Raw genomic sequence first — 23,534 nt, forward strand, 5'->3', positions numbered from 1 at the left:
TCATGGGTCTTTATCTTTTTCGGGTGACTTCTCCTTTTCCATTTGTCTGCTAAGCCGCTGAGTCTGGATAATGAAACTGCGAGGGTGGGACATGCAGGTCTGCATCTGGCCAAGCAGAGAGTAAATCTCTGAGCTCTTCATTTGGATATATCTCTGCAGAACGTCTTGTCCTGGCTTGTCGTGGCTCTCTGGACAAATGAGCTGCGTTAAAAGGGAAAAAAAAACATGTCCCTTTTTAAATATTTTCTTTTTTCTGTGCAAATCATTAATAGCTCGGGTCGACATGCAGGCTCCTGTATTTTTCATGTTTAAAACAAAGACAAACACTTGCATTTATGGTGTATTGGTTTATCATTACCTACCTTAAGCTTTGACCCCACACTGAAGCGCACGCTGTGCTTCTGATGTGCAAAGGTGACGTACATGTGTTCTTGTGAGTGTATGCGCACACTGATGTGTGGGCCCAGGGCAAAGGTTAGAGGCTTGAAGGGAAGGTTACGCACATGCAGGTCAAAATACAACCAGTTCCAGCGTCTCATCAAAGCTCCTGTCTCACTGAGGCAGAGGCCTCCAACAGGGGTCAGATTCAACCTTCAGACACAGCACACAGATTAGCAACACACACATCCTGACCCACAGCATGAGTGCAGCAGGTTAATCAAAATCTCTGGTCCAAAATGGTCATAACAATGTGGTGTCCAAGATACAAAAGATGCAGTTATGATGGGTTTTGACATTTAATTATATTTACACTGACTAACTGGATTAAAATAGAAGCAGTAACATTTTAGTACCAGCACAGTACCTGCCAACATATATGTAGGTACTGGGTAACAAGTTGTAATAAAGGGGGTAACAACTGGGGGATTTTACAATGAAATTGTACTGCAGTTATTTTTAACTACTGGGAACCTATTCTATTATTACAGGGTAAGTATGATCAACAATCATCTGAACATTTGTGATGAACTAAGAGAATTTATACTGCAGTTATTTTTTTAACTACTGGGTATTTTATTATTACCGGATAAGTATTGGTAACACTTTAGATGGCCGCATGTCCTAGTTACTGTGTAACTATAAGGGGAAAACTTACGAATAATAGTAGTAATAGTATTAATACAGATAAGTAGCTGATAGTTAAAAAATAACTGTGGTATAAATTCTCTCTAAAGTCATCCCAAACGTCCAGATTAATTGCTCAGTAGATCATATTTACCCTGTAATAACAGAATAGGTACCCAATAGTTAAAAAATAGCTACAGTGCTGATACAGTGTAATTAAAAAATAATTACACTGTAACTGTGGAGTAATTATGCAATACGTGGCAGACTGTAATCTAAAGCAGTACCAGAGAAGTTCGACATTCATTGAAATACACTTAGATGAGAACATTGATACCACGCTCTCTGTTAAATATACTATGCAGCCAGCAGGCGTTAAGTTAGCTTAGTATAAAGACTGGAAACAGGGAGAAACAGCTACCCTGTGTCTGAGAGTCACAAAAATACACCTGCCAGCACCTCTAAAACCCTCTAATTAATGTCACGTTGTATCTTCTTTTGTTTAATCCGCACAAAAACCAAAGGTTATGTGCAAGACTATTTCTGTCTGAAAGGAGTAACTCCCCAATCTCTGTCGGTTACCTGGCAACTGCTGCCAGTCAAGAATTAGACAGTGACCGGTTTCATAAAACCACGTAGGCCAAGATTTAGCTGAAACTGTCATCTAAGGATGCTTTAGGAAAAATGAGTTGCTTAAAATATGCTTAGGAAGTTGTAAAGGAAAAACCTTAAGTGAGCCTCAACTACTTAAGTGTTCCCTTATGCATTACTAGAAGTCCTCATAGGCCAGTCTCCTCCCATAACAGTCCCTTAAAAGTGAAATCATTTGTGGGACATAAGACATACCCACTGGACACTATGAGTGATGTGCAACTTGTTAGAGAGTACAGATTTGACATCAGCACTAGAAACTTTGTAACTAGCCAAAAGTTAACATAACGCTGTCTCATACGTTTATGTTAGCTATAGAAACTATTAAATTATTATTACAAAACTACTGAAGCTCACCAGTTTTTTGACTCCTGTCGATGTTTGTTACTGCTTGCCACATCTTCAGCTTGTGTGTTATTTGTTATGACTGGATTAAATGTAGTTTAGATTATGTGAATGTGCCTTCTTTATTCTTCCAGGAGAAGAATATTCTCATCTTCTGTCTCGTTTGGCTTTATTTTTCTCTGTGTCGTCTATTTTGGAGAAGCTAGCTAACAGGCTAACTAAGTATGTTAGCTGAGCGAGCTAACCACTGACAGTAGTGCTATCTAGTATGTTGTGAAGTGTAAACATGGTAACTGAAGTGTATATGTGCTGTATTACAACAGTAACTGCCCTGAAAGCCTCAACCTGAAATATTTTGCTTAAGGGACAAACTTTGGTTTGAAACACAAGCACATAATCCCCCATAACACAGCATATTATTGTTCTTACACTTTGTTTTTTGTCGAAATCACACAAATAATATATAACTTCAGTTCTGGTAGGTAATATTTACTGCCTTTAGACACAGCCTGATTAGCTGGTTCTGGTTCTTTATGCTAAGCTAAGCTAACCAGACCCTGACTGTCACTTCATATTGTATGTACTGATAAGATAAGATATGAATGGAATTGATCAACAAAAGAAAAAAGGCAAATTTCCCAGAATGTAAAACTACTTTAGGGCCTGAATTTAGTATGAACTTTTTAAAATTAGTATAATAATAGTCATTGTGGTAGCAATTTACCATATCATTCCATTGGGATAGTAGCATGTGGCGTAGCCGTTATTTGTGAAAATGCCTTTGATGCTGGGCGCTATGTCCTTGTCCTCCAAGATTATGTAAGTGAAGTCAGCAGCTCCTGCAGAGGATATTATAATGGCTGCTTTCCCAGAAGGATAACTTTGTCTATTAAGGATCATTAACACAGTGCAAACCTTTTATCAAAGGGAACAAAAGTATACCCTCTCATTTAGTGCTCCGACCTTGTCCATGATCTTCCACTTTGTGGACTGCTTAAAAGGATACAAAACATTACCCGTTCCATCTGGACATAAGGTGAGAAAACTTTTCTCGCATTTGTAGAACTTCTTCATTACTCCCCTTCGCTGAGACACAAAATAATCAAGTTGTTTTTGACATTTCTGATAAATACACTGTTGATAAAAACACTTATTCTGGTTCAGGTTGCTGGTCACATAAAACATCAATGTCATTATGAAAACATCCCTTCAAACATACCTTTGTCTCACCATCCGTCTCTTCCACAAGTGTAAACAAGCCAGTCGTATTTTTAATATATATCGGAAGGACGTGAAGCTCATCATTGATGTAAGGAGTCTCTTTTGACAGCGCGGGGGTTTTATGTTTGATCTCAGTAGGGACTGAGCAGACAAAGGAGAATATCCATTTTTGGTCAATGAGAAACATGACAGACTACACACTTCATATATTCATCATTTGTACTAGTTTGTCTATACTATAGGGCCCAAGGTTGCACACTTACTGGAGTCTTTTTTCAAGTTCTGTTTTTCAGTTTCTCTCTGGAGTTGCAAATGTCGCAACCTACATTAGAAATTGAAGTTATTTTCTGCAGAAGTAGGAAGAATGTACCGTACAATGCCAAAACCTGAAGGGTATGTCGAGGACCTAATATTTCTTGCTACAACACTAAGAGAAATTAAAGTCTTTTATGGCAGGCAATAAAGTAAATCAATATCAATATGCAATACAGTTACATGCGTGTCCTTCAGCAGCCACTCTTAGCAACATATAAAATAAATGCAGAGGGGACAGGGCATACACGTTATTCACCTCTCACTTGCTCGCTTTTTAGCAGCCTCCCTCTCCTCCTCACTCACGATAGGCTCATGAACGTTCACATCAATCTTTCGATCTGACTCCATCTGCGCCAATTTTTTTCTCTCCTCCAGGATAAGCTCTCTCATTTGTTTAGCTCGCTCACAACAAAAGACCTGAAAAAAAAAGCATTTTGACAGATTTTTTCCTTGTTCTTTTTCACCTACAGTGCTCGCCCCTGTAACCCTTTTCCTCACCTCAAATCTGTCATTATTTCTAATGAATTTATTATAACAAGACAAGCCATACTTTGTATGAAATTAGACAAAAATGATTTGCCATTAGACAGTATTAGTATTAGTGTATTGCTTCCAACTGTTACACCCTTAGACTTTCTTAGGAGAGGGTAGTTTGTGACACATATCTCCTACTTGACACACTTTCTTCGGCTGCTTCCGTGGAACTGGCAGAACAGCCAAGATCGATGTCCTCTTCTTTGATAAAATCACATTTTCAGTATTACAATAAGTCTGTGCAATCGCCCATAGATAAAATATTTCTCTCCCTCTATAATTTACTATCTGGTTCACATACTGTTTTTTTTAAATGGGGTAGTAGCAGATTTAGTTTAAATTACAGACCCATTGTAATGTGTCTCTAATCACCCTCTGATAAAGGCTAATAAGGCTAACAGTGGAAAAAAATAGATTTTAATCACAGCACAGTTCTGTTGTTATGTGCCCCAAATTACCCTCTAATAAATTCTAATAAGGCTCTAATACTGTCTAATGAAGAACGTTTTTAGGGTTCTAACCCCGAAGGGGTAGAACCCTTCTAAGATTGTACCGGTTTATTATTATTATTATTATTATTTTTTGTTGTCTGCCGCTTGAGCTAAAATTCCCGTGAGCTGGAATGAGCCAGAAACCTGAAAATTGGCCCAATGATTGGAAATGATGTGCATCAACTTTTATTAAAATATGAGCCCAGTCGGCCACATGGTGGCGCTGTAATTAAGGCTTAAAAATGACTTTTTGGGGAGGCCACGCCCCTCACACCATAAGTCTGATTGACTTGAAATTTGACACACAGGTCCAGCTCAATGTCCTCTAAAAAAAAGCCTCTAGGACCATGAAGGTCCGTCATACTAGATTTTTTGCTAATTTGCATAATTTGAAAAACAGTAAAATGACATAAACTTTTACAATTTTGACTCCATCAACACCAAATTTGGTACAGAGCTTTGGGGGATGACCAGACACATTTCTATTACAAATGAGCCAGATTGACCAAAAAACACGGCCGCCACGGACCAATGAATCTTTGCTGTGGGCGGAGCTTAGAATTGATTGGCCATAACTCCCACACCCTTTGACCTATCATCACCAAACTTGGTGGATAGGTCCACAATGAGACTTGGCAGCTGCCTACCAAAGCATTTTGAGCTCAGCCTATAGGGGGCGCTATAAATGAGCACATCTGTATCTCAAAGACCGTTGGATGGAATTTCACCAAATTTGGTATGCATGCTCTAGGGGTGGCTATTAACTAATATCTTGAGTGCCATGTTGATAGGTGCAAGTGGGCGTGGCCTATACGTCATTAACCGTCCGGAAGGACCTAGGGACATGAAACTTGGTACATGGACTATAAATGACATCCAAATATTGCTCAAAAAAATTGGTCCCAATCGGCCTCATGGGGGCGCTATAACATAGAGTTTAAGTTTGAAAGGCTCTTCCCGCCGCACCACAAGTGCTATTGACTTGAAATTTTACACACACGTCCTCCTGATTATCCTCTACAAAAAAGCCTCTTGCACCATGAGTGCCGCCCTTACAGAATTTTTGCTAATTTCAATAATGTTAAAAACAGTAAAATGACATAAACTTTTACAGTTTTGACTCCATCAACACCAAATTTGGTACACGGCTTTGGGGGATGACGAGACGCATTTCTATTATAAATGAGCCAGATTGGTCAAAAAACGCGGCCGCCACGGACCGATGAATCTTTGCTGTGGGCGGAGCTTAGAATCGATCGGCCATAACTCCAACACCCTTTGACCTATCGTCTCCAATCTTGGTGGGTAGGTCCACAATGAGACTTGGAAGCATACCCTAAAAAAGATTTTGAGCTCAGCCTATAGGGGGCGCCACCACCATTCCCAGATATTCCCGTTTTTTCCCAAACCGTTTTTCCCATTGAAAATGAATGAGGGGATCTTCAAAAATCACCTTTTTTCAAACGGTAACTACCGATTCATACTTTCAGCTAGAAACTCCATTCAAACTGGAAAATGTTCAGCAATTCCTTGACTTTTCACATGTGATTCAACTTTTCAATACCATTCAAACTTTCCAAAATATTCAGTGTTTTCTGAAACTTGGTTATAATGGAAGTCTATGAGAAAATCCTTCAAACTCAGTCATCTTCACCCACACTTCACCAACTCATACATTCACCTAGAAACTCCATTCCAACTCTGAAACGTCGACATCGCCGTCGACTTTCAGTGACCGATTCGTATTTTCCATATCTCTTTTAGTTTTTTTACAGCAGCTGTTTAAAAATCATGAAATTTTCAGCCCTTCTCAGAATTTATAATGGGTGTGTATTGCGTGGAATGTTGCAACTTAGAGTGGGTGATGTCATCGCTAGAGTGCACAGCACCTCTGAAATCATCCAGAAATTTTCTCTTAAACTCGCCACTGCGGCCGCATCGTTCACTCTACGTACACAAATTGTACACCAAATTGTAGGAAAAGCCGTTCCGGTCGCAGAGGTGCGACCGCCGAAGAAAACGGATTTAGGGTTTTGGCTGCAGGCAGTCTGAAACGACAACAAGTCCGACCGCCTGCCCCATTCGCTCCCATGTTAAGCGAGAGCCCAAATTTCTGGAAGAAAGCAGACCGTTCCAGTTATGTCCATCGTGGCTCTGGCCTCATATTTCACACCACAGAAATGAAATTTACACCTTTGCGATCCACATCCTGTCCTCTCGCCGACGGTGTGCTTTTTGTAGCTGTAGCACTTACGGTTTTTCATTAAACAGTTGGAGTTTGAGAGGAACTTTTGGCTCAGTTTCTGCCTTTTCTCGGTGTATTTAAATATGACTGTACCATTGCCGACCGGCGATTGGCCGAATCGACTCCAGCCCTTTCGGCCAATCGTCTGTGTGTCACAGCACAGAGGAACTTTTGGCTCAGTTTCTGCCTTTTCTCGGTGTATTTAAATTTGACTGTGCCATTGCCGACCGGCGATTGGCTGAATCGACTCCAGCCGTTCGGCCAATCGTCTGCGTGTCACAGCACGGTCAAATTTGGAAAACAGAGAAGTGGCTTTGAGGTATACTGAGTGTACTATTACGATTTGACCTAAATGAAGTTAAGTGAAAGTTCAGACAGGAAGACCATCTCTTTACTTGTGTCTTTAGCCTCACAGAATATTTTACAGCCTCTCCCATACACAACCATTATTATCTCCACATTTCTCCCAAAATGATCATGATCGTGGAACTGTGATTGCTTAAACATTAAAATACCTATTGAAACTTTGAAATACACATCAATAGGTACAATTTCAATGTATGTTTTGATGTTCAAATGGAGTCTCTGTGTGAAAGTATACCACAAATGTCATTAGCGTGTAGGCTGGCTGAAAACCCCATTTCAAGAAATGTGTGACTTGGAAAGAGTATGTGTTGCTTGGAGCTTTCGGGGACAGGGTGGGGAACGTCTTGCGCTACGGCAGATGAGGGTCACGCTGGGTGGTGAGGGTCACGGTGGCTGGTTTGGGGCGGAAACAGGTTAGAACCCGCAAATTGCCGCTTGCGGCTATATTTATTATTATTATTATTTTTTGTTGTCTGCTGCTTGAGCTAAAATTCCCGTGAGCTGGAATGAGCCAGAAACCTGAAAATTGGCCCAATGATTGGAAATGATGTGCATCAACTTTTATTAAAATATGAGCCCAGTCGGCCACATGGTGGCGCTGTAATTAAGGCTTAAAAATGACTTTTTGGGGAGGCCACGCCCCTCACACCATAAGTCTGATTGACTTGAAATTTGACACACAGGTCCAGCTCAATGTCCTCTAAAAAAAAGCCTCTAGGACCATGAAGGTCCGTCATACTAGATTTTTTGCTAATTTGCATAATTTGAAAAACAGTAAAATGACATAAACTTTTACAATTTTGACTCCATCAACACCAAATTTGGTACAGAGCTTTGGGGGATGACCAGACACATTTCTATTACAAATGAGCCAGATTGACCAAAAAACACGGCCGCCACGGACCAATGAATCTTCGCTGTGGGCGGAGCTTAGAATTGATTGGCCATAACTCCCACACCCTTTGACCTATCATCACCAAACTCGGTGGATAGGTCCACAATGAGACTTGGCAGCTGCCTACCAAAGCATTTTGAGGTCAGCCTATAGGGGGCGCTATAAAGCCACACATCTGTATCTCAAAGACCGTTGGATGGAATTTCACCAAATTTGGTATGCATGCTCTAGGGGTGGCTATTAACTAATATCTTGAGTGCTATGTTGATAGGTGCAAGTGGGCGTGGCCTATACGTCATTAACCGTCCGGAAGGACCTAGGGACATGAAACTTGGTACATGGACTATAAATGACATCCAAATATTGCTCCAAAAAATTGGTCCCAATCGGCCTCATGGGGGCGCTATAACATAGAGTTTAAGTTTGAAAAGCTCTGCCCGCCGCACCGCAAGTGCTATTGACTTGAAATTTTACACACACGTCCTCCCGATTATCCTCTACAAAAAAGCCTCTTGCACCATGAACGCCGCCCTTACAGAATTTTTGCTAATTTTAATAATGTTAAAAACAGTAAAATGACATAAACTTTTACAGTTTTGACTCCATCGACACCAAATTTGGTACACGGCTTTGGGGGATGACCAGACACATTTCTATTACAAATGAGCCAGATTGGTCAAAAAACACGGCCGCCACGGACCAATGAATCTTCGCTGTGGGCGGAGCTTAGAATTGATTGGCGATAACTCCCACACCCTTTGACCTATCATCACCAATCTTGGTGGGTAGGTCCACAATGAGATTTGGAAGCACACCCATGAAAAAGATTTTGAGATTGGCACATAGGGGGCGCCACCGCCATTCCCAGATATATCCCGTTTTTTCCCAAACCGTTTTCCCATTGAAAATGAATGAGGGAATCTTCAAAAATCACCTTTTTTCAAACGGTAACTACCGATTCATACTTTCAGCTAGAAACTCCATTCAAACTGGAAAGTGTTCAGCCATTCCTTGACTTTTTACATATGATTCAACCTTTTAATACCATTCAAACTTTCCAAAATATTCAGTGTTTTCTGAAACTTGGTTATAATGGAAGTGGATGAGAAAATCCTTCAAACTCACTCATCTTCACCCACGCTTCACCAACTCATACATTCACGTAGAAACTCCGTTCCAACCCTGAAACGTTGACATTGCCGTCGACTTTCAGGGACCGATTCGTATTTTCCATATCTCTTTTAGTTTTTCTACACCAGCTGTTTAAAAATCATGAAATTTTCAGCCCTTCTCAGAATTTATAATGGGTGTGTATTGCGTGGAATGTTGCAACTTAGAGTGGGTGATGTCATCGCTAGAGTGCACAGCACCTGTGAAATCATCCAGAAATTTTCTCTTAAACTCGCCGGTGCGGCCACATCGTTCACTCTAGATACACAAATTGTACACCAAATTGTAGGAAAAGCCGTTCCGGTCGCAGAGGTGCGACCGCTGAAGAAAACGGATTTAGGGTTTTGGCTGCAGGTGGTCTGAAACGACAACAAGTCCGACCGCCTGCCCCATTCGCTCCCATGTTAAGCGAGAGCCAAAATTTCTGGAAGAAAGCAGACCCTTCCAGTTATGTCCATCGTGGCTCTGGCCTCATTTTTCACACCACAGAAATGAAATTTACACCTTTGTGATCCGCATCCCATCCTCTCGCCGACGGTGTGCTTTTTGTAGCTGTAGCACTTACGGTTTTTCATTAAACAGTTGGAGTTTGAGAGGAACTTTTGGCTCAGTTTCTGCCTTTTCTCTGTGAATTTAAATATCACTGTGCCATTGCCGACCGGTGATTGGCTGAATCGACTCCAGCCGTTCGGCCAATCGTCTGTGTGTCACAGCACAGAGGAACTTTTGGCTCAGTTTCTGCCTTTTCTCGGTGTATTTAAATTTGACTGTGCCATTGCCGACCGGCGATTGGCTGAATCGACTCCAGCCCTTTCGGCCAATTGTCTGCGTGTCACAGCACAGAACTTTTGGCTCAGTTTCTGCCTTTTCTCCGTGTATTTAAATTTGACTGTGCCTTTGCCAACTGGCGATTGGCTGAATCGACTCCAGCGATTTGGCCAATTGTCTGCGTGTCACAGCACGTTGAATTTGAAAACAGAGAAGTGGCTTTGAGGTATACTTAAGTAAAGAGATGGTCTTCCTGTCTGAACTTTCACTTACCTTCATTTAGGTCAAATCATAATAGTACACTCACATCTGTGTCTTTATTTTACAGCCTCTCCCATACACAACCATTATTATCTCCACATTTCTCCCAAAATGATCATGATCGTGGAACTGTGATTGCTTTAAACATTAAAATACCTATTGAAACTTTGAAATACACATCGATAGGTACAATTTCAATGTATGTTTTGATGTTCAAATGGAGTCTCTGTGTGAAAGTATACCACAAATGTCATTAGCGTGCAGGCTGGCTGAAAAGCCGATTTCAAGAAACGTGTGACTTGGAAAGAGTATGTGTTGCTTGGAGCTTTCGGAGACAGGGTGGGGAACGTCTTGCACTACGGCAGATGAGGGTCACGGTGGCTGGTTTGGGGCGGAACAGGTTAGAACCCGCAAATTGCCGCTTGCGGCTATATTTTTTTCTAGTTTTTGTCTTATTTGTAAGTATGGCCTGTTAGGTCAGCGTATAACTGTGTTTGTTTACTGACTAATAAAAAACTATTATTTCTAATTTTTTCAAAAATGTAATGGAAAGCACTGCATGTTACATCTTATTAGTGTACTGTAAAATAAAGTGCGACCTCGGTTTCTTGCTGGAGGTAAACAAGCCACACTCACCCTCTCCAAGTCTGTTTCACTCCCTAGCAGTTCGCTGTACATGAAGGGTTGACAGAGCTGCTGGCAGTAGTCACACTGAGCAAGATGCACGTCCTGTTTAGATTCAACCTCTGGAACCTACAGTGCAGCAAAAAACAGATTCACAATCACCCCTCCACCTCTAATATTATAGCCTCCACGCGCTGCTATTACTGTTCGGAAAATGGAAAAAGGCCATGACTGTCATTTCCAGGCACTATGGGCCATATAGAAGTAAGTCGACGGTACCTTTTCAACATGAGGAGTTTGTTTTGGCTCTGGCTTGAATGCTATGAGACGAGGCAGCCCCACACAACGTATATCATGTTCCTCCTGTGGCGTCTTTTCATCCTCTGTCTCCTGATGTAAATAAGACTTAAATAAACCAAGACTTGTAAAGACTGTTTGATGTATAATAGATATAACCTATAACCCATGTGTAGGATATAGACCATAAAATGATCCTTACAAATATATCTTATAGAAGGCTTTATAATCTGTGTGTTGAACAGACTGTAAAGCCTTTGTAGAGACAGTTGACATGATTTTGTTAGTCATGACAGAAGTATTCTGTTATTTTTTACTTAAAGCTACCACAAGAAACTTTTATATTTTATATTGTAGGGCTTCATCTGATTTCAAGAAGAATCTCACCTGGTGGCAGGTTTTTAGAATAACTTTAAAGAAATAGACAACCTTGTTACTGATGGTGATGGTTACATTAAAGTAAAAATACTCTGGTACAAGTCATGCATTCCAGTAGAAATATTACCATCAAAATGTACTTAACGTTCCAAAACTATAAGTCCTCTTTATGCAGAATGGCTCATTTTGGAATAATATGTCTGTCATTATTGGATTATTTTTATTTATACATCAATTCATAACATTACTTTAGTGTTGCAGCTAGTAAAGTTTGGAAATTTTAATGGATTTATCCAGCTAATATTATATAGTCTTAGGTTTAAAGGGACAGTCACCCCAACTTCAGTAGTGTGAATTGAACCACTTTCCCTTAATCACAGGAAAAAGTAGTTACTCATTTATATCTGCAAGGGATTATCGTTGGCGATCAAGTTATGATATCCAGAAGGATGACAAAGATTTTGAGTTTTCAAAAGTATTTTCTGGGCACTTTGAGCACCACAGGCTGAGTGCCATCTACTTTAATTAAAGTTAAGAGAGAGCCGATATCTCCAAAACTCTGCAACTCACACCAAAACAATATAGATGCACTACAGGTAAGAGGAAAAGGATGTGTTCTTGATTTGGGTGAAGTGTGCTTTTAATCTATTATCTAATATTACCACTAATAATCATCATTTATTTCTAATAGTTTATATTGTTTAATAATATGAATCTGCAAACTAGTAACTAAAGCTGTCTCAAGTACATGAATTACTCCAGTAAATTATATATAAATTGTGCTTAAATACAGCACTTGAGTAAATATATTGACTTACTGTCTAGAACCAAACAAAACTGACTTCACTTCACTATGAAACAGACTTTTTGCGAGAGCAGGCTACCTGTGAAGGACCAGGGTCAGCGTCTATGCTCACCACCTCTGCCTGCAACGACTCCAGATCTTCAATTTCCTTTTGAACTGCGCAAGAGAGTGGAAAAAAAAGGGAAGTTGACAGATGTCTAAGTCATGAGAGGCGAGAGGGGGCAGGAACAGGTGACCCCTCCGCACCCAAACTGATGACAGGGCTTACCTTGACAGCTGAAAGAGAGGCTCTGCTCCACCCACTCCCAATCTGTTTGGGTCTGAGTGCTCACCAAAGTAATGAATCTTCCATCCAGCGCGCGTGTCTCCATGAACTCTGGTGAGACAAGACTGAGTCGGAGAACAGAGACAGGAGACAAAGACTTACAGCAATGGTTTATCTTAACAACTCTATTAAGAGATGAATTAATTGATTTTTAGGAACACCAAACTAAAAAACAACAGATGTCTCCTTAGACATTCAGCAGACATGGAGCAACATCAGCAACATTTTGAATAAATTTTCTGGTTATCAGCTCTTGAAAAAATATATTGTTGGTTTAGATAGTATTTCTTGACTTTCTATACCAGCTAATTAGTTGCTAACTTCAGTTCTGTGTGCCATTTGTTGCTAGGTATGTCGCGTACAATGTTTTTACCAGGGGTTTTTGGTGAAAACAGCTGCCTGCTGAGCCAAAAGTAGCTAACAAGGTAAAAAGCTAAAGTTGAGTAGCATACACTTCATATAGTGGAACTGTAGAAGGCCTCGTTGTCGTGTATTTAAACGCACAATATGCAAATTCTGCCTTTAGGGGTCTCTCTCATATTAAACAATAACAAACAGTCACGTTCGCCAGCTTCCTTCCTCACTCTCTGACTAATTATCCTGTGTTTTCCTGTACTTATAGCAACTAGTGAGCAACAGCTGCATTTGAACATGACAAAACAAATAAGTCTGAAAACTAATGGCTGTCTGGTCTACCTAGTTGGTCTACAAATTTTAACATTGGTTGGACTAAACTGACTGTGTTTGTTTTCTCCTAAAACTAACTTTAGACTAATGTGAATCTGAATAATATTCACAATATCCTTAGACCCCCTTTATCCATAGGAGGGGGTGGTTTCTGGGTATAGGGTGGGAATTAGCGCCTCACAAATCAATCAGATTCTGATTCAGAGGGCTACGCTGCAATTCATCTTCATGCATTAAAATTTTTGATTTCTATACATGATTTATTTTTTCTCACTGTGTAACATAGCATATTTCTAATGATCCATAGTTTAGTTAGACACTTCTTGCACACAGTGTGACTCTTGTCAAGGTCCTTTTTCCTCTTCAACTCATCCAGCTGGTTCAACGAAGGGAACGTACAGCCCGGCTTAGAAAAATATTACAGGTGACTATTGGGTTTAAAATTTCTGGTTATGAACTGTTTTTTTCCCCCCACACCATTAGAGTGAAGTTTGATAAATCCAACCCTCCATGTTTTCAAAGCAAAACTGCATTCACTTTGACCATGCCACTGCATGGATGGCAGCTTTAGTGATCATGCCACATAAATCAGGCAGCACATGCAGTGTTTCATGTATTCAGTTTTTTTTTTTTTGCTGGCTGAACATCTTTTTAATCATATGACCATCAAAGAACACCACAGACCAAAGGCCAAGCATTTCAAACTGGTTTCAGATCAGTTTAACGCATGTCAGCTGGATATATGGGTGACAAAATGACAAAAACATAGCAGGAGATTAAAATGTGACAGTACAGGTTAATTATATGGTCACTAAAAAGACACTGTGATTTCTTAAGAGATCTTATATGTCTATTATTAAATACTAGATTCTGATTGGTTAATTAATAATTAAAGTCTGCTATTTCTGAATAGCAGACTCTTGAAATAGACACAGCTGTAATTATAGAATGTAGAATGTACAGTGAGCTGGATATTATGGCAAAATAAGTCCTACATCACCCTGTCAGGGTTTATTTTGCCATAATGATGGTCTTACTATATGTTATCCCTTACTTATTGTCATGTTTATAGGTCTTTCAGTCATGCTACTGTGAATAAAAAGTTGCTTACAGCTCCTTTTTTATAGGAGATGCACTGAAGCGCCCTGGTTCTCTCCAATGGCCTATGGAAACAAAAAAGTTGTAATAATGCAGAGTATATAGACAGCCTGGCAGTGAACTGTTGTCATACTTTTTCATTTCCAACTCAACCAACTCACTTTTCTTAATCGGTTGTTCTTGTAGAGGCATGTCAGCGCATAGTTTCCCAAGGTCATTTGTCGCTGGCGGAGCACAGATTTGAGCGTTCAAAAGAGAGCTGGAGCAGTTGTCTGGTGTGATATTAACAATTGGATCTTTCTGGTCTTCACATGTCTCGTGCTCCTCCAGGCTCTTTGGGTTGTCACAAAGCTGTCGCGGGGAGAAGTCACCTTCTTTAGGACTCTCAGGAGATGCACAGGCGGTGTCTCTCCGGTAGGATGGAGACTGACTCATGTTTTAAAAAAAAAACTGATCTGTCAACTCAAGCAAAATCTCAGGAGGACACTCACTGAATATTTCATGGTTCCATTTGTATCATTTTTTGTTATTGTTCAAGTGCAGTTGCCCGGCAGTAGTTTTGCATCAGGATCATGTACATCCAAACTGTCACATAGTTAAAGCAGACATTTTTCCTGTTCCCATTAAATTCACTAATGGTGACTTCTAAGTTTAAAATCTGTGTAAAGGACATTCATAGTTTATCTTCTAAACACGTATACATGTTAGAAAACAGCTGATGAAAACACGTGAAAAGACTGAGATCCATGTCTCAAGACTCACTGCTCCCGATCTTCTCCAATGATCAGATACAAATGTAAACCTTCAGTGACTCTTTCAGTTCAAATCAGCCCAGCAGTTACTGCTCACTTCAGTTCCAGAGGAAAAAAAACAAACAAACATCCTGTCACAAATGGAGACAAATGGGTTCTCCAGTGAGTTGATCGGTCACTGTCCCCTGGCTCTGATGGCTCAAACATGTCTGTACAGACGCAGTTAAGCTGCTAGCAGAGTGTCAGTCTTTCAGATCCTTTTTTTTTTTTTTTTGGTCGTAGTTGTATTTGACACTGAGACAGCCCCCAGTGGACACGCCCACAGTGTTTCAGAGGAGGGAAACTGCTAATTGTTTAATGATTTTGAGACCTAATTTTATATACTTTTTTAATAATTCAAGTTTTGGCTGGGTGGTTAATTACACGTTTCTATCAAACTTAGAAAACAATACTTATTATTGCTTCACACAAACTTTAATGATAGAGGCTGTGGCCAATGTCGTCACTACACTGTAAAAAAATCATAAAAGAATTTAGTGGAATCAACTAATCTTTTTTTCTTAAATTACTTTAATTAGACAAGGTTTAATTAAGGCTCTGATAGTGATAATTGATGTGCATTATTTGATGCTCCTATAGTGGACTGCGGGCATCAGATCTGAAAGGCCAACATCACAGAACCAGCAGTTTTGGGAAAAAGGTCGCTATTCATACATATCTGTTAAATTGTTTAGTATCATTATTATTAAGCTTTTATTTTTCTAATAAAACATTTTCATGTGGGGGAAAAAACTCTTATCTTTACTTTTTACAGGTCAATCTATATAATGGTTTTAGAGGTTGCTGCAGCCCTTTCGACACCCACGTCTCATGTCATGTCATGTGCCAATGCTTTCAGTATGTTTGGGCCTTCATAGTTAAGCTACATTGATTATAAGTTAATAGTAACAAACAAATTATTTCTCTTATTTAATCAAACCTAAAATGTCTAGTATTGAAGTCTTTTGACTTCAGTAAACTAATTGAATTAAATTTCTAAAGAAATATGATCAGTATATTAACAGACTTCCCAGCATGCATTCTTTGAGAGTTAAAACTCTTCAAACAATATCTTTGTTAGAGTCTGAAGAAAACCTATGATGAAAACTTCATGTGTCTCTAATACACTTTAAGATCAGGTCATTCTTGCTTGTTTTCACAATAATAAAAACACTGCAAACCATGATGAAGGTTAGTATTGAATTCAGCCCCCAACCCATTACACTTTGAAATTTAAAAATTCACTTGGAACAGTTTCACATACTGTTTTTGTTTCAGTGCTGAACCAAAGTAGCTCCAACAGGAACAGCTGCTGCTGTACGGTCTTATAAGAAATGAGGATCTGACTTTTCAAACTGAGAAAATGTAAAAGGAAATCAAATTTGTCCATAATGTTTGTCATTGTAACTGAACAGTTGTTGGTTCAACTTAATATCCTAAGCTTAATGAACATGTTTTCTGAACTGCAGCCAAATTAATATCAAGTGTATTTGACTATAAGTTTATTTGTTTTGAATCATTTTCCTGTAAAATTGCCTTCAAATTCAGTCAATTTAGAATTTTAAGTTGTTTTTTTATTAAATTGTTAAATAGCTTTTTTACTGTGTAAAATAGACATTTTGCCACATTTAGATTTTGTGTGGAAGTCAAACAAGAAAACAGCCAACTTTTTTAGTGAAAGAAGGGGGAACAGCCGTCACATAATATCCCTACTGAATCCAATAAAATGATCTCACTCTGTGATAACAGACAATACACTTCGACGCCATCCTTTCATTGAGGATGATGCATCAAGGGAAGTAATTACAGTCACCACTGACAGATCGATGAGTAATGCTGACAACAATACCTTAGTCTATAAAACCCTGATTTCCCTCTGCTGGGTTTTAACATTTATAGCAGGCACAGCAACAAAGTAGTAGCCTAGTAGAGCAGTGCTTTGTGTTAAACATAAAGCCTGTTTTGTATTACAGAGGCTCATTTCATGCAGATTTTGTACATCTAAAGGTAAGCTGGCATAATTCAGTGTATCATATTGTATCAGTGCTATTTATTTATTGTTGCCTTTTGATCAGGAAATTAAATTAATCCCTCTCCTCACCTAAATGCTTTGCTGTAAATCTCAAGGCTAAGATGCAATGCTAATTATTTCCACTCTCATTTTCAGTCCAGCGCAGGCAAAAAAAACATCTCAGGGCCTTTTGAGGAAATCATCAACAATGTGGACCGTGGCTCTCGTTCTTTGTTTGGGTGATATTCTCATCAGAGGCGAGGCCAGTGATCAGCATTCAGAACCATTCACTGTAATTGAGCGCTCTGAAACGGCCTCCCCTGGTCTTTTAATGCTGGAAAAACAGAACTCAAACAGCTCAATTCATCCACCCCGAGTAGCAGAGCCCAAAACACCACACCCTCCCATGTGCAGGGAGTCGGCTGGAATCAGAGATGCCTTCAAATACGTCAATACTGTGGTCTCTCTTTTTGTTTTTGTTGTCGGCATAGTGGGGAACTCAGCCTTACTGAAAATCATATATGTAAACAAATGCATGAGAAGTGGACCAAACATTCTTATCGCCAGTCTGGCTTTGGGGGATCTAATCCACATCGTGATTGACATTCCAATCAACGCGTACAGGGTGAGTTATCCACCTCATGCTGTGTAATGTTCTCTTTTTCTCCACTTTAAAACTTTGATCTCACCTTCAGCTGATTCCCTTACCGAAATTGTCCTTTGTTTTTGCTTCAGCTCATGGCAGAAGATTGGCCCTTCGGCGTGCTACTGTGCAAACTCGTCCCCTTCATCCAGAAAACCTCTGTTGGAATCACCGTGTTGAGCTTATGTGCTTTGAGTGTTGACAGGTACGGAGATAAGCAGCACTGTCCTGTCCTCCCCTTACAGGGAAATGGTGTTTGCTGGCTGCTATCTGTATTTTATCGAGCAGACAGATTTGTTTAGCATTAGCCCTTGAAATGTTCTTTAACTGAAAAATGTATCATTGTTACAGACAAAAAGTCCCCCAAGCCTTAACATTTTCCCATTGATTTGGCAGATACCGAGCCGTAGTATCCTGGAATCGAATCAAAGGCATCGGGGTTTCAGCGTGGACAGCAATCGAAATAACTCTGATATGGGTTATATCCATCTTGCTGGCTGTGCCTGAAGTTGTCGGCTTTGATATGATAACAATGGACTATAAAGACAAGCATCTGAGAATATGTCTGCTGCATCCCATGCCAACCACGCAGTTCATGCAGGTGATGTAATAGACTCCAACTGATCAACATTTTGATTGACTTTGTATATCTTACTCACAGCAACATTAATAAGTGTTAAAATGAACATAACAATGGTTAATATTTTTTCACTTAACCTCATGCAGCAGATGCCCAACAGGTACTTGTAAATGGTCTTGTAAACCTACAAATGTGTGTATTTGAAATATTGTTTTATGCACGCTGTAACGTAGCAACCGCCGGCTGACTGTGGGCCTCTGTCATGTTTAATCAACAGTTTTATAAATCAGTAAAGGACTGGTGGCTCTTTGGCTTCTACTTTTGCATGCCACTGGCTTGGACAGCCGTCTTCTACGCACTCATGACCAGGAAAATGCTGAAGAACAGTGAGAATACATTAAGCGACCACACCAAGCAGGTTAGGCACGTTGTTTCTTTTTTTCTCATATTTTGGTATAACATCAACTTTAACATTGATCATGTCTTCTTTTTTCTTTCCTTTGTTTAGAGACGAGAAGTTGCAAAAACTGTCTTCTGCCTAGTGATTGTGTTTGCACTGTGTTGGCTGCCTCTATACCTGAGCAGGATCTTGAAATTAACAATATATGATGAGAAAGATCCCAGTAGGTGTCAGCTACTGAGGTGAGCGTGAACACTCTGTACTTTTTTTCATTGTTCAGCAGCTGTGCTTGGTTGCATAAAGCACTGTGAGTTTCAAACTTGAGTTGGCTGCAAAATGTTTCCTTAAGTTGAGAGGTTCTTAGGTCTTAGGAGCATTATATAAAGCTGTATAAAGTGGTCTCATTGTCTTAGTGTTTATAGATTTTCACAGCAGTTACTGTCATAAAAAGTAATGCACTTCAGTTGCCATGGTTATGCTTCACGCACATGATTCTTTAATGTTACTAGACAGCATTATTGTCAGTTATTAGCTATCTTGGCTAAGATGTGTAGGTAGCCTGTGTTAGTTCGCTTCTCCAAAATGGGCAACAAATAGAACACAAAAAGAAAATATAGCCAACCTGGACAAAGGATGAGAATGTTGTTCTCCTTGAGTGATATAGAAAACACAAGGAACATAACCCAAAGTAAATTAAATCCGTTTGCACAAGCAGAAGTAAGTTAACTGACAAAATCAAAGCCAGAAATCTTTGCTGTGATATGGTCCATAAATTGATAAACAAAGAGAAAATAGAAATATTTCTGTGACAGTAAGAAAGGAGATAGCCAAACATTGACAGGAGCTGACAAAAACTGGTGATTTTACAGCTGATTTTAATTTATTAGACTGAGTTAGCTCAATGTTTGGCTAGCTAGCTACAAAGTTGCTGGTGCTAATAACAAATCTATACTCTTTAACAAGCTGAACATTGCTCATAGTGCCCAGTGGGTACATCTTACGTTCCACAAATAATTTCATTTGACTGTTATGGGTCCTAAATTTTTTCTGAGGAAAATGATCATTAAGAATCTGCCGTAATACATAAGGAAATACTTATGTAGCTATGAACTAACACTTAGAGATTTCTCTTGTAACATCCTAAGGAAATCCTTATGTTGCATTTATGCAGCAAATTTTTTCCTAAGCCAAACTCAGATGAAAATTTAAGGCAGGCTTCAGTGTTTTTCAGGCCATGGGCCCTTTAGCTGATTGAGAGATGGACCACAGACCCCCTACTAAATGTATACATGAACTTCCCTGTAGCAGAAATTGCAGCATTGCTAATGTTAGCTGCGTTAGCCTCACCTTCTGAACTTTCACAGGTGTTTTCTGAGGTGGAGGGTAGTCAGAGTCTCTTGCTCATGAAGTTACAAAATGATTCATTGTAGCTCACAAGAGTGTCTGTACACCTGGGATGATGATACAGCTAAGTGGCCAATATGTTTACATAGCTAACTAGTTTGTTGTTAGGGATAGCTGCTGTAGAGTGATTTTAGTAAATCATGTGACTTTTAAGGCATATTCATCTTTGAAAAAAAAAGCAACTACTTAATCAAAAGAATAATTAAAGGGCTCCCGAACCCCCTGTTGAAAACCAATGATTTAAGGGATGTCTTAGCCTGAGTGGTTTTATGCAACCAGGGTTTGTCTGATAAATACCTGTTTATCCTCCTTTTTCAGCATCTTTCTCGTCCTGGACTATTTTGGCATTAATATGGCATCACTCAACTCGTGCATCAACCCTATTGCACTCTACATAGTCAGCAAAAGATTTAAAAGATGTTTCAAGGTAAGATATGCTGTCATGCACTTTTCTTTTTCCTAGTCGCTCCTATGTAGGGCACCGTTCAGTCTTAGACAGATCTGGTGGGGGTGAAAACAAGTGTGATCCACATCGGATGAGCTATCATACGTGTCATCAAGGACATATGCGGAGACATGTCTGTAAAATGGCCAGACTAGACCAAGCAATGACCCGAGGGAGTAATAAGTGAAAATGGTCTGGAAAAACAGAAAGAAAGAAAGAAAGAAAGAGAAAAAAAAAAAACAGACACAGACACTTGGCAATCTACCAGACAGTTTGTCACTGAATCAGAGTGATGTGTTATGAGGAGTAAGAAAATATAGCTTCGAGGCAGTTTTCAAGGGAAAATATTTTAAAAGCCTTTATTGTGTTTCTAGCACAGAAGGACATATCTAAAACATACTTTTATTTGGGCTGTCATCAGGTTTTTGCGCACCACAGCACACACAGAATCTCCCTCTAAATAATATTGCAAACTGTAATAATAATTGGATTTATTCTTTATTTTTTTTCCTTTAATATATTCCTTTTTCTTTAATAAAAAGAACCCAAACTTAAGATTGCTTTCAACACATGTCTCTGCACAGAGAAATCAAACAGATGCATTTTTTTAGGGCTGGGTTGTACCAAAAAGGATTATTTTTTAAACCTCTGTTTAGTTTGTACCCTAAACAGAGATTTAATTTTTATTAATAATAAAAAAATAAAAATATTAATTTAAATTTAATTTTGCTGCACCAAAACGTTAAACTACAATTTAAAATGTGATCCAGTGTTAACTTAAAACTTACACTTGAGGAGGTTTACTATTTAAAACAGCTGCATTTTTTAAACAAATGGAGCAAAAATAATAAAGTTTCTCAGAGAACGGGAGGGACAGACTCACACACAATTAAGTTTTATGATGTATCTTGTTTCTTTTCATTCCAAATGTGATAACCCTAGCTAACTAGGTTAAGCAAGCATCTCCATATTGATTAAACTCTTTAATCTCCATTTACATCAATAAACAAGGATTTACTAAACTTTTACATTAGTTTTTGATTGTGCAGCAGAGCTGTGCTTAATTCTAACTAAATCTGGATTCAGCCTACTCATTATAAACTGAGTTTTGCTAAACTCTGATTAGAATTAATCTTAGATTTAATTCATTTTTGTTGGTGCAACCGAGTCTAAAACCGCATTCCACACATTAATAGACCTCACAATGTGACGTTTTCTCCACGTGAAGCTGATGATAAAAAGTGTGTTGTCCTCTGACCAACTGTCTTTGTGCGTGTGGTCCTTCAGGCGTGTCTGTGCAGTTGGTGTCTGCCTCTCCAAGCTGTTACCCACGACGAGGTGCAGTCTGTTTTGAAGTCCAGAACGCAGGATCAAGCCTCAGAGCAGAGCTGCAACATCAAAGCTGCCAAGCAGACGTCCACACCCCTACCTGAGCAGGAGAACACCTTAGTGTGTTAACAGAACACACGTGGAACCGTGAAAAACATTTATGCAAGCTCTTTAATACACGCCTATCAAAGCAGCTGTATCGGTAGCTCAGCAACCTTGACACACCATCCTAATAACATGAAATACCTTGTGAATAACACGCCGCGCTGTCTTTTGTACTGTTGTCGTCAGCTGAACATCTGCTTTGGCATGAGCAACCTGGAGTCAGACTGTTCAGACTATTTGCCCCGGGGGCTTGACTCACTCCCAACCATTACATCAGATTTTTACCTAGTACCTATCCTGTATCATGCATCGCAGTTCTCAAATCACTGTTTTGGGCACGATGTTAACCTGGCAGCCATCAACAGAAATCTTGTCACGGCTTACCGCCTGCATATATATTATTTTGATTCTGTTTCTGGATTCTGGAAAGACACTGCACCGTAGGAAATCAAGCAAATGGGAATTCAAAATTACTACGGTGGGTTTTATGGGGTACGGTGTATTATTAGCACATAAATCTGTGTTTTCATCTCTGTTAAGTTTCCCATACACACAGCAGCCTAAGAGTTTGTAGCTTTCTTTTCGTTTCTTGAACCTTGAGAAACATATCAAATTGGTGCCACAAGTAGATTCTGTCTCCGCCACTGAATGACTGATTGATGGTGGCCTATTTTTAATGCATTGTTAAATGTGTAATGCATGGAGACACTTTATAAAAGACCTGAGAGTGGGGAAGAAGGAAAACGAAGATGACAGAATGAGGTCAGGAGGAGAGGGGATGGGAGGGGGCGCGGGGGGTAGAGATGAGCACCTGATAGGTCTTCCTGTCACAGGACAAGGCAAGCACAAATAGAGCGCTGTTCTCCCAGCTAATGCTGTATCAGTCTGCAAAACTGTCTTGATGCTGTGTGCTGGAATGCCTATTAAAAGTTTATCTTGTCTAAGTAAAGAGCACAACCCTTGACTGTTTGTAAAAATTCTCTTTGTCTGAATAAAAGGCAGTGAATCCTTGTTATGTTAGTGATGCTTACATTGAAGAGGTTTCTGAAAGAGACACAACTTCATTATATGTAGCTAATTAAACTCTTGAATCTTAAGTGTTAAATTTCATCTTAAGTGTTTTGCATTATTTTCAGGCATGGTGTAAAATGGAGAATGCCTTATTTAAATCTTAGATAACTGAAACACCTACACTTTTGAATCTTCTTCTTTATTATTTTCAATTAAAGAATCTGACTTAAAAAAAAAAAAACAGTTGGACTTTTATCATTTGAAATGAAACCAC

The 23,534-nt window shown here is 39.4% G+C and overlaps 2 protein-coding genes across 2 annotated transcripts; one reads left to right on the forward strand and one right to left on the reverse strand.

The window, feature by feature from the left end:
- Nucleotides 1-14,976, reverse strand: LOC146322908 (glutamate-rich protein 6-like). The gene is made up of 13 exons (XM_084725547.1): nucleotides 14,703-14,976; nucleotides 14,555-14,606; nucleotides 12,700-12,821; nucleotides 12,544-12,587; nucleotides 11,231-11,341; nucleotides 10,964-11,080; nucleotides 3,854-4,014; nucleotides 3,546-3,604; nucleotides 3,281-3,423; nucleotides 3,068-3,147; nucleotides 2,786-2,941; nucleotides 363-591; nucleotides 1-201 (listed from the first exon to the last, which is right to left on the reverse strand). Exons 1-13 carry the CDS (start codon nucleotides 14,974-14,976, stop codon nucleotides 1-3), a joined length of 1,749 nt encoding a protein of 582 aa, XP_084581673.1.
- Nucleotides 14,977-16,977: 2,001 nt separating this feature from the next.
- LOC146322909 (endothelin receptor type B-like) lies at nucleotides 16,978-23,005 on the forward strand. Its single transcript, XM_084724076.1, has 7 exons — nucleotides 16,978-17,968; nucleotides 18,079-18,191; nucleotides 18,383-18,587; nucleotides 18,844-18,984; nucleotides 19,075-19,208; nucleotides 20,689-20,797; nucleotides 22,103-23,005. Exons 1-7 carry the CDS (start codon nucleotides 17,471-17,473, stop codon nucleotides 22,271-22,273), a joined length of 1,371 nt encoding a protein of 456 aa, XP_084580202.1. The 5' UTR covers nucleotides 16,978-17,470; the 3' UTR covers nucleotides 22,274-23,005.
- Nucleotides 23,006-23,534: the final 529 nt, after the last annotated feature.

Source organism: Lutjanus erythropterus, chromosome 8 (genome assembly GCF_056507025.1).
Source record: "Lutjanus erythropterus isolate fLutEry1 chromosome 8, fLutEry1.hap2, whole genome shotgun sequence".
Lineage (NCBI taxonomy): Eukaryota > Metazoa > Chordata > Actinopteri > Lutjaniformes > Lutjanidae > Lutjanus > Lutjanus erythropterus.

What these genes read in the sequence shown, in the direction of transcription:
- LOC146322908 (XM_084725547.1), bottom strand. Translation starts at nt 14,976, where the DNA reads ATGAGTCAGTCTCCATCCTACCGGAGAGACACCGCCTGTGCATCTCCT. An exon ending in CCTCTCTTTCAGCTGTCAAG is followed by an intron (nt 12,588 to 12,699) that starts GTAAGCCCTGTC and finishes TCTCTTGCGCAG; the next exon opens with TTCAAAAGGAAATTGAAGAT. An exon ending in GAACTTGAAAAAAGACTCCA is followed by an intron (nt 3,424 to 3,545) that starts GTAAGTGTGCAA and finishes TTGTCTGCTCAG; the next exon opens with TCCCTACTGAGATCAAACAT.
- LOC146322909 (XM_084724076.1), top strand. Translation starts at nt 17,471, where the DNA reads ATGCTAATTATTTCCACTCTCATTTTCAGTCCAGCGCAGGCAAAAAAA. An exon ending in TTCCAATCAACGCGTACAGG is followed by an intron (nt 17,969 to 18,078) that starts GTGAGTTATCCA and finishes TTTTTGCTTCAG; the next exon opens with CTCATGGCAGAAGATTGGCC. An exon ending in AGTAGGTGTCAGCTACTGAG is followed by an intron (nt 19,209 to 20,688) that starts GTGAGCGTGAAC and finishes CTCCTTTTTCAG; the next exon opens with CATCTTTCTCGTCCTGGACT.